Source organism: Agrilus planipennis, unplaced genomic scaffold (genome assembly GCF_000699045.2).
Source record: "Agrilus planipennis isolate EAB-ADULT unplaced genomic scaffold, Apla_2.0 scaffold11, whole genome shotgun sequence".
NCBI classification, from domain to species: domain Eukaryota; kingdom Metazoa; phylum Arthropoda; class Insecta; order Coleoptera; family Buprestidae; genus Agrilus; species Agrilus planipennis.
Window position 1 is genome coordinate 2,092,848 of NW_020440736.1, and position 11,630 is coordinate 2,104,477.

Consider the following 11,630-nt stretch of genomic DNA (forward strand, 5'->3'; position numbering starts at 1 on the left):
CCTCTTAAGGAAAAGGACACCAGATTCTGCAGTACCTTTAAAAGAAAGTACTACCTTCTAAAACAGCGGAAGGTACTATGCAATAGAGAACAGACAAACGTAATGATCTTTATCGTATTACACAAAGAAAAGAGATGCCAGGTAGGAATTGCAGCGGACACAAATAAAGAAAAAGGAATAACATAACACCAATTGATGTGCAACAGAAAGAGATACAGACAAGCAGAATTTGTGCACGCTGTCAGCATCGGACTTTAAAGAAAGTTCATTTAGGAATGCAAAGATGCTTGGTTAAGGATATAATTCCAACCAGGCAATTATAAAGCCGATCCTGATTTTTTGCGTACCTAAGCAGCCTCTAACCGCTGCACCGCTTACTGTTATTCGGCTGTCTCTTTTCACTTTGTCTGTACTACTCATTAAGCATTTCCTAATTGAACAAGGGCGTGTTAGAAACGCAGCAAATCACAACAGTTCCAAGTGGAGACAAAAAAAAGATACGATACGTCCATTCTCACAGATAATTTATTTGCCAATTTTGATCGTCCTATAAATATAATACATATACTACGCGAAGTCCTTAAGTCTCTACGTTGCAATCATCATCATTATCATAAAGTCATCAGTCCTAAGACTGGTTGGACACGTATCTCCACTTTTTCCTATCCTGAGCTAAACTTCGCATTTCCCTAAAACTAGAACATCCCACATCCTTAACTATTTGCGAACAGTAATCTAATCTAGGTCTACCTCTACCCCTCCTAACTCTTATTTCTGCCTCTAATATGTCTCTGACTAAACCTTCATGGCTGAGAAGGTGTCCTACCAGCCTAATCTCGCCTATTTTTTATTGTCTTCCATAGAGTCCTCTGTTCTCCTATTCTTTCCAATACCTCTTCATTTCTAACCTCTTCTACCCACGATATCCTCATCATCCGTCTATAACACCACATTTCGAACGCTTCTAACCTTTTCTCTTCCGCCGCTCCCACTGTTCATGTTTCGCATCCGTACAACGCCATGCTCCAAACATACACCTTTAACAACCTTTTTCGAATTTGTAAATTAACTGTTCGCGAGCATAGAAGTGACTTCTTTTTATTAAAGGCGACACGACCCTGCGCTATCCGCTGCTTTATATCCCTACTACTCCTTCCATCCTCACTTATCTGACTTCCTAGGTATATAAAATCAGCCACTTCTTCTAATTTTTCGTCTCCTATCTTTATATTCGCTCTTTCCTTACGTTTTCTTCCCTTGCATACCAGTATTTTAGTTTTACTTGCAATATGCCCAATAAATCGGACGGTGATTATTTTTGTTAAGTTCTTCAACAGATTAACAACATCATAAGAACAAAGGCTTTCACGGCCGGAATCCATAGTAGAATGAAGATTCGGGCTGCAGGGCCGTGGTCTAAGTGAACTATTGTGTCCAGACGTTTCGTCAGCTACTGAGGACCAGTTGCTGTCGAGACTTCGAGATATAATCTACGTTCACGTTGTCAACGCAGCACCACCACTGAGGATGTCAGCCGCAGTAGCTGACGAAACGTCTGGACACAATAGTTCACTTAGTCCACGGCCCTATAGCCCGAATCTTCATTCTACTATAAATTAACAACATGTTTAATTTACGTTTCTTTATCATTGTTGTACGAGTTTTAATACCTTTTTGATATTAAGGATGTGTATAACATTTATGAATTTTTAGATAAGTAGCTGTTTGAATTTGATATATTTTATAGAGTAAATAATTCTGCATCGATTAAGATCAAAAAATAGGTACCTTACGGATGATTTAAGCGAAATAATTCATTTTAAAGTCACCATTCACTCAATGTTATTTTTACCGGAAGTGGAATAATTTTTAAAAGAATCTTAAAATTTATGTTTATCTATAAAACTTGTACGACTAAAAAACTTATTATTAGTAAGTTTAGACAATTTGCGATTTTTCTGGCCCAAAAACAAGTAGGGTTACGGGCAATTGCAAACAGATATTTTGTTTTAAAGTTCATAAGAGTATTTGATCTGAACTCACTACCGGTGTAGATGCTAGGGCGCCATTTGCAATATGAATATGTGACAACATCGCACAGCAGCATGTCGATAATAACGTGCTCTTCATTTTTATGAGCATCACCGGTACTGCCGGTAGTATCCATGACTGTCAAAATTTGAGGGTTATAAACTCAAATATACAACTTTTAAAGAGTCCGGACGCCACACGCGACCTGCAGTGTTGCCAGATTTACTTCCGATTACAAAAGCAGTAGTCAAATTCAATGTTAAATATTTTTTTTATAATATTTAATTGTAAACAATTTTTCTAAAAATCAATTATAGAAAATCATTATAATTAACAGGAAGTGTCGCTGTATACATATTACTACATTTTATTAAGTTTAGAAATTAAATAGATGTACTACGTAATTTGACTATATACACACCCTTAACGTGAGGGATGGCTGTGGGCTTTTATAAGTAAACTTAAGTATGTTATTTTAGAAGTATTTATTTATTAATGGCTATTTAACTGTAAAAGGAACCACACTACGGCACACACTTCCTAACGCTCGCACAGCTAGCTCAAAACTGAACTCTGACTCATCCTTCTTCCAGCACAACCCTACCGCTATACAGTTATCGTCCACGTATAGTTCACTACAGTAGAAACCGCATAACTATACTGATATAAAAAACTAAAAAAAATTTTGGATGTTTCATTCCCACCAGCCAGTAATGCTGGTGGGCGGGCAGTCTCTCCGGACTATGCCGGAAGCTAGGGCGGAAGGCCCTCTTCAGCCTGCTTTCAGGAATCGTGGGAATGGGTGGGTGGTGGTTCGGGTGAGAAAGATGAGACGGACGAAATGAAAACAGAAGAGAATGAAAGATTATCTTTGGAATATTACTGCCTCAGCTTTTGCCTGTGTGATCCAAGGAAACCACAGAAAAACTTGAACCAAGGCAGACGGACCCGGAATCGTACCGGCGTCCTCCCGAATGCTAAGCAATGGTATATATAGGTACTAGTATACCTATTCTTACATTTACGACACAATTTCGTTGACATATCAACACCATCTCGAATTTAAAGCTCTCGAGTAATTATATTATTCAGCCTCCCATCAATCTGCATTAATTATGTACTATAATTGTATTATCAGCGAACACAATATCTGTGTTAGTGCGGTGTTTTTTCTTCCGGGGTTTTTTGTCGTGGTCCGTGGAATTTTACTTTTCCAAACATTTCGACGTTCTTTTCTGACGGCATCTTCAGTGGTGACTGGGCAGGTGCTGAGTCGTAACTGATGATCATCATCAAGATATCCCCATTAAAAATAATCAGAAAGGGTAAGATCAAGGCTTCTCGGAGGCCAGTTGATGGTGCCTCGACTCTGAGATCACTTTTTCCGACAAAACTTGATTCACAACCGCAAGCGATTGGTTTGAGGTGTAGCAAGTGGCCCCATCTGGTTGAAATCATCTTTCCACATTAGAACCACGAAACCCGTGCAGTTTTGGAACCAAAAAGTTTCTTAACATATCACAATACCGGTCACAGTTCGTGTGTGTTCGTCCTCGCCGGTCTTCAAACAAAGAAGGTCCAACGATGCCTTCACCAGACTTTTAACACAATAACTTTTGGACTATGTAGTAGCTGTTTATGTTTATGGCATGGATTTTCTTTGGCCCAATTTATGAACAGAATGTTTTCAAACGTTGGAAAGCGTTGAAGAGTTTCATTTAGAAAATTCAGTTGGAGAGCATAATCGGTAACGTTCAGTTTTTGAACTTACTGAATTTTGTAGACTGTAAGATGTAAATCTTGCTTCAGAATCTTCTGAAACGACGATTTTTTAATGTTTAGTTCTTGATTGCGTTGGCAAACTGATTGAGACGGAATCGAATCGTTTGTTGGGTTTGAACAGAACGCGGACAACCTGGATTGTAATTGTTTGGAGTCGAACCGGTATTCTCGAACATTCGAATTGATTTTCTGATAGTATCGTCGGTGCATTACGTACATTGAATTTTGCACGATATAATCGTTGAGCTATGATCATCGGATCACCATTGCGATAATCGGCGCGTATGCAGAAAGCACAATTTTTTCCCGGGTACACTTCCATGATCATTAAATCACCAAAAAGTAGTGAAACATCTTATCCCTATCGGGCCCCTCCGAACTGCGTCGTTACAAGGACAGCGTAGATACAAATAACCCTTACTCGTTCTAGACACCTTTTACTTATCACTAGAATGGGTTTAGGTGCATTCAAAGAAGTATACACTGTAACAATAGTAGTTTTTTATTGATTATAATGATTTTTACATTTAATGGTACAGTATGAAGCCCACAGAATCAGAGCCCAGTGATTGATGAGATGTAGGAGCGCAAACTTGAAACATTGGTGTAGGTACCCGGATATCTGCCATCAGCGCAACCTATACCGTTTGAAACCAATCCAAAAAGTACGCCACTCACAGTCAATGGCCCTCCAGAATCACCCTAAAATATGATTATAAACGAAATATATAAGCAGATGATAGATATTGCACTGCAAATATTTAAAAAGAATGCATCCAAGGAGAACTTATTAAATGCAAGCAAAGTGTATAAATGTCGCCATCTGTAGATATTTATACGTAATATAAAAACAAGACTATAAACAGGAGAAGTAACGACCCTTTCAATGTAATTTATTTGCAGTCTCAGTTACATGTAGGTTAGGCTTCATATAGACCCTCGTTTCCCAACGTACGACACACGCTAGACAATAGGAAAATGGACTCGTCTAGTGTTTAACAGTATGGCGGTTGCAGGATTGCCGAGTTCGGACAATAGATTGCATTGTTTTAGTTATTCGTCTTCTAATTTAATTAATTAATTTTATATGGGAGGGACAACGTAAGAATCGTAGAAGAACTGTATCATGACATTGCGCGGTAAACGCCATCTGTATCACAATGCTACATTTTACGGATCACTATGCATCACGTAGTGGCGAGCTACGCCTAAATACATAGCGATCCGTAAAATGTAGCATTGTACTACAGATGGCGTTTACCGCGCCATTTGTAGGATTTCATAAAACGCGCTGTTAGGGCAGCAGGTAACAGTTGGTTGTGTTCTGTCGAAACTGTCTGCGACGCGCTGATGAGATACAACAAGATCGAAATCGCGATCCCCGTATGGCTTTCGACAGAATACTGACCACTTCGAATTTCTTTATTTTCTTACTTACATTACAAGCGTCTCTTCCTCCTTGTTGAAAGCCAGCACATAAAACTCTATCAGTAACATAGACTTCGGTAGTGTTAGCATAACGACGAGCGCATTCTACATTAGTAATGATTGGCACTGATACTTGCTGCAACTGTGTTGGACGTTCACCTTGGTAAGATAAACGACCCCAGCCGACAACGGTAGCTGCCGTTCCCGCAGATAAAACGACGTTGCGTGGTGGTAGAGGTACTGAATGAATTCTTCTTCCAAATACAAGATCTTTTTGCAGACGGAGAATGCTTATATCATAGTCTACCGTTGTATCGTTGTACCGGGGATGAATGTGTATCTCTGCTACAATTATTGCTTCATTTCTTGTTTGATTAAACGGGGTAGCACCGACACGTAAAGTAACGTCGCTTGTATTTTGCCTATAAAAACAACAAGATAATTGGTATCCAAGAATTCTTGATTTCGATTTCTCAGATACTTTGGTTTCGAGAAATAGAAATCGGGGTATTGGAATTCTGGTGTACAGATTTGCATTCGGGAGGACACGAGTTCGATTCCGAGTCTATGTATATATATTCTGTTTTCATTTCGTTCACCTCAACCAGCACCCACCCAATCCCGCGATTCCTAAAACGTGAATGAAAAACAGCTTCCGCCCTATCCTCCGCCGTGGTCTAAAGGCATTAGTATCTGGTAAGAATGAAACACCCAAAATAAAATCAGCGTCGGCAGATTAAAATCATCGTATTCCCTACTTTTTACCGAAATTTTCTTATATTTTCATCGAGTTTCTTATGCTGACAGAAGGATGTTTAAAAACGAATAATTTGGAACAAAAAGGAAGACTTTGTTCGTTACCTAAGTATTGAAAGAAACGAAATTTTCAAAGTGCTAGTAACCCTTAAATAACAGGAATTAATTTGGCACAAAAATTATATTATAAGTTAAATAAAAATCCTTTTTTCCCTAAGCTGGCTTTAAATTTCCCAGGTGTAGGTAAACTTCTTCCGTCATCGCTAGTAAAAAATTGAACGTGTTGTGCGCATCCCCTTTCTTCTTACTTGCAAAGAGAGATTCGACTAGTCTGCCATCTGGTGAAGGAATCTAAAAGGGGTAATTTTAAAAAGCTTCATAAGCTAACCCGTTCTCAACAACTGACGGTCCTAAATTACTACCTAAACTTGCCATAAAATATTTATCAGTTTTGTTAATAAAGTACCTACATCATTTTAATCATATAAAAGCTTTTGGTTCTATCCTGCACTTTGTTGATAAAGACCTCACGAAGAATATACTTTCACCAAGATCGATCAAGGATGTTTTTTGGGTACCCGCTTCAATAAAAATGGTATGGGCTATAGGAAATGGTTAACAGTCTGGGAAAGTAATCATTGAATGAGATGTATGATTTTTAGAAGTAATTTCACATCTAAAGGAATTGATAGCACTAGTACGATTTTCGTGGCGCCACAATATATTAACACATGTTGATAAAGCAGCTATGACGGCAATGAAAAACCATATACTTCAAGTTTTAATTTCAAATTTATTACTTTTATATAAAGTATTGTTTTTAATGATGAAAATAAGAAAGTGGCTGCGTGTCTGTAATTGAATGACTTACAACCATTATCAAAACATGTTGAAAAACCAGACAGACAGTTCGACAATTTATAGGCGAATATGCTTGCTATTGAGATCCCTGGCACTCTTAGTGCTACATCAAATAGCGAATTCTACTTTTCATACACTTCTGGATACTGATATACCTGAATCTAAATGAATAATGATACGAACACATGACAGATCTAGACTATAAAGAACATCATAAGGTCGTCAGTCCTACGACTGGTTGGACACGTACCTCCACTCTTTCCTATCCTGAGCTAAACTTCGCATTTGCCTAAAACTAGAACAGCCCACATCCTTAACTATTTGCAAACAGTAATTACCTTCAAGGTTTATTAATTAAAATCGAACTAATCGCCATATTTACTGACGACCGTGGCGATGAACATAAGTCATGTTTCTACTCAACAGGTGATTACAGATATTTTCACCAAAGATTTGTCCTGAAAGGTGAGTCACCGAACCGGACATTTCAAAGTTGAAAAGAATATCCGTACTTTAGTTCCAATTTAAGTTTTACAGGGCAATCTGTCTGCTCCTGTAATCTTAACTATTTCAGCTAACTAATCTTTATTTTTGACGTGACAACGTCTTATAATTCGATGGAGCCGGCTGCACGCACGAAAAAACATGACTCATGCGGCGTTACCTCGCTCTGAGGCGTTCCATGTAAGGCTTGAAGTGCAAGCGAGAACGCGGAACAAGCGACAAAGAGGCACAATCGGCCTCCGCGTTCGGCAGCGTTCGACATCTGTCTCTCTCCTACTTGAGTGAGCGATGCGTCCGCGTGGACAGCTGCTATACAATAATACATTTCCATTTACCTCCTTCTCTATATCCATACAAAATATCTATCAAACAAATAAAATTAAAATTTTCTTTTGAAAAATGAAACCATCCCATCAGTATTTTCTTATGACGTTGTCGCGTTCAACTATCGTCAGTAAACCGACTTTACAGACAACCGAATTTTTTATAAACGTTCTGATCAATCATAGTTAGATACAAATTAATGACTACTGACATGGATTTAATTCAAGTTTCTTGATAAATATATCAATATGAAAGATTATCATATTTAATTACACACGTTGAATGATATAGATCTCAGCTGAAACTGTTATTTATTTAGAACTGAAAGTAGGTAGTGAAAAAAATATTTTCAAGAAATACTTTTTTTTTGTTAATATTCGATTACTAAAAGATTAAAATTTTTATTTTCTGATAAAATATATTATCCTATCCTATTAATTGTATTTCATACTTATCGTCATTACTGAAATTACGCATGGAAAAGATTAAATGCTCGTTATTCTGAATGTCGTTAAATAAAAAGTGAGAGATACTGTTTTTTGATTCTTTTAATACGTGTGCGACATTTAGAACAATTAGCTTAACTTCCCATGCGTCAAAAATCTTAACTAGAATTGTACAGAGGGGGATGGAAAAAAGGGCGGAAGAACTATTAGGGAAAGATGAATTCGGGTTTAGAAGAAATAGAGGAACGCGGGAGGCGATTCGAGCTTTACGGGTAATAATAGAGAAAACGATAGAAAAAGGAAGTGCGTACATAGGATTTGTAGGTTTAGAAAAAATTTTTGACAATGTTAAATGGGACAAGATGTTAAATATACTTAAAACTGTAGGGATGAGATACAAAGATAGAAAAGTGATACTTAATTTGTATAAAGAGCAACAGGCAGTCATAGATGTAGGGCTGCAACGTAGAGAAGTAAATATTAGGAGGGGAGTCAGGCGATCAACGTTATTAAAGACAGTACCTACAGATGTAGGGATAGATATACAAGGACAAAAGCTTAGATTTGCAGATGATATAGCAGTATTAGCATCTAGCAAGGAGGACCTAGAGATAGCTTTAAATAAAATGGAAGCGGTACTGACAGATCAGTACTGTATGAAAATAAATAAAAGTAAAACTAAAATATTGGTATACAAGGGAAGGAAAAGTAGAGAAAGAGCGAATACAAAGCTAGGAGACGAAAAATTAGAAGAAGTGGCTGATTTTAAATAAGTTAGATAAGTCAGGACGGAAGGAGTAGTAGGGATATAAAGCAGAGGATAGCACAGGATCGTGTCGCCTTTAATAAAAAGAAGTCACTTCTATGCTCGCGAACGGTTAATTTAGAAATTCGAAAAAGGTTGTTAAAGGTGTATGTTTGAAGCACGGCGTTGTACGGATGCGAAATATGGACAGTGGGCGCGACGGAAAAGAAAAGGTTAGAAGCGTTCGAAATGTGGTGTTATAGGCGAATGATGAAGATAACGTGGGTAGAAAATGTTAGAAATGAAGAGGGTATTGGAAAGAATAGGAGAACAGGGGACTCTACGGAAGTCAATAAGAGATAGGTCAGATAGGTTAGTAGGACACCATTTCAGGCATGAAGGTCTAGTCAGATTAGTCGTAATCTACACCATCTATTTATTCGACCAAAAATAAAGCTTTATTAGAAGCTCTTTAAGGATGAGCTTGTTTTTGAAAATAATTGTATGTAGTTATAGGTAGCTATACATTATGCTTAAAAAAGATATATGTTTGCGTCACAAGTAAAAAACGGAAAATGCCATTTGATTCTACGGAAAATATTCTATAAGAACATGATTTAACTTCTTCAGTAAGTTTAAAAATAACTGATATGAGGGGGTGCCTCAATGGTGATACTTTTCAATCTCCAAAACCAAAATAGATATAAAAATTTGGTGGCGACATCTTTTATTTCACAAAAAAGTAGCCCGCTGCGAAAAACCGCAATCCTTTATCATTAAAAAGGAGGAAGATCCCCGCAAAAGTGCCTAATATAGGATGCCCCGTATATTACACTTCGTTTACTTTCTGTAGCGATGTGACATTCAGTTTGACCTGCGCAAAGTAGAAAAGAACAGCACTAGGCCAGAAAAAGAAGGAGACAACTCTCGGCCAAACTTTTAACCGATGAGGAGCATATAAACCGTACAGTACTGCATGGAAAAATTGGTCATTTTATCCACTACAAATTCATTGCTCAAATGTGCTGTTATTGATACCATTTACTACTGAAAATATCAACGAGATGCTTATTTATATTTGACATATTAAAGGCTTTAACGCTTGTTTTCGACTCGCACTACTATTCATGATTGAACAAAACTTTTGCCAGGTACTGTATGAAAAAGTATGTTTAATGAACAAGAGTCGAGAGTATAATGAGCTTCTTTCTCCCTACCTACGATTTTGCCAACGCGCATCCAAAACATTGGAAGGGGCACATCACTAGAGAAAGTAAACGAAGTATAATTTTGGCGATTGTGTGACGTAATAAGTAAGATCGTCTATCGTAGCTCAGTGGTCAGAATCTATGTTGTTAAAGATTCAGGTTCTATTTCCAGCAAGGGTGACAGTGACAACAATTTTTCTTCTATAATTTGAGGTTATCGGTAATTGCTAATAATTAATTCACATTAATGTGTTTAACTATAGCTTCCGTTCGTGTCAAGGAGCCGTAACTGTTCTGTCACTTGTACTTACCCATAAGTACAATGTCCTGCGGTGAGGACCCATTTTGGGGAAATTATGGTTGCTCCACCAAAAAATACATTTGCATGATACAGCTGTGCAACATACGGAAAACGTTCTATAGTCGTTGCGTTTCCACCGACAATCCTCCCTTCATCTTCGGCGATATCAGATTGACTAGGGATGGCCCAAAGTCCTAACATTTACATCACTTAACTATGTTTCAATTAGAAACAAATGAAACAGGATACATAATTACACTTACCCAGAAAAAGGGAAGCAAAAGTTATCAACAAAATGATCTTCATAGTAAATTGTATTTGGGTAACTGCCAACAAACCAATGACAGTGATCTTTATTTTGCTATTTATAGTTTTTGCATTGGTACTATAAACCGTTATCAAGTTATTACTGAAACACACGAGGCAATGTGAAGATAATTTTTTTGTGGATACTTTAACTTAATCTTATATCAAAACGCAACAATCATTTATAAATGTGTTGTCAGGAGTGATATAGTAAATTCCTCGACATTTGTTTCAGTAACCTAACCAGTCATTTTCAAGACCAGGGAAAAATAAATGTCATCATCATCATCTTAAGGTCGTCTTCATTTCTAGCATTCTCTGTCCACGATATCCTCATCATTCACCTGTAACACCTTTTCTTTTGCGCCTCGTGCACCGTCCATGTTTCGCACCCGTACAACATCGCACTCCAAACATCCACCTTTAACCATCTTTTTCGAATTTCTAAATTAACCGTTCACGGGCATAGAAGTGACTTTGCTCCTGCATTTTTAAGTATTATTTATTTAATATCATAAATAAAAAAAAAATTCCTATTTAATTTTGACTAAAGCTAGAAATGTTAGTGGGTAGGCAGTCCCTCCGAATTGTTACAAACTATAGAATTATAAAGCCGAATAGTAAATGTCCTTCGTCAGCACCCTTTTAAGAATTGTAGGAATAGGTTGAATAGAAAATCTTGTTAACTTTCAAAAAGAAATTCTTATATATAAAAGACTTTTACTTATTGGTACCTAAATTTTAAGTTCCTATTACTAGTAACTCTGTCTCATCCTTCAAGCGTAAAAATATGGTTGTACCAATCTACTAATCTTAGTTAAATTTTCCTGTACTCTTGAAAATGATCGACGCTTTTATTGTATATTTCTTATTTTTCTTATTAAAGATGCTTTTTCGAGAATATGCCGACGATAGTTTAAAAATTTACCTGTGAATCA

The 11,630-nt window shown here is 37.2% G+C and overlaps 1 protein-coding gene across 1 annotated transcript; it reads right to left on the minus strand.

The window, feature by feature from the left end:
- Positions 1-4,294: 4,294 nt before the first annotated feature.
- On the minus strand, positions 4,295-10,780 carry LOC108733922 (trypsin-7-like). Its single transcript, XM_018465284.2, has 4 exons — positions 10,650-10,780; positions 10,397-10,580; positions 5,252-5,663; positions 4,295-4,515 (listed from the first exon to the last, which is right to left on the minus strand). The coding sequence occupies exons 1-4, from the start codon at positions 10,690-10,692 to the stop codon at positions 4,369-4,371; spliced, it is 786 nt and encodes a 261-aa protein (XP_018320786.2). The 5' UTR covers positions 10,693-10,780; the 3' UTR covers positions 4,295-4,368.
- Between the last annotated feature and the right edge of the window lie 850 nt (positions 10,781-11,630).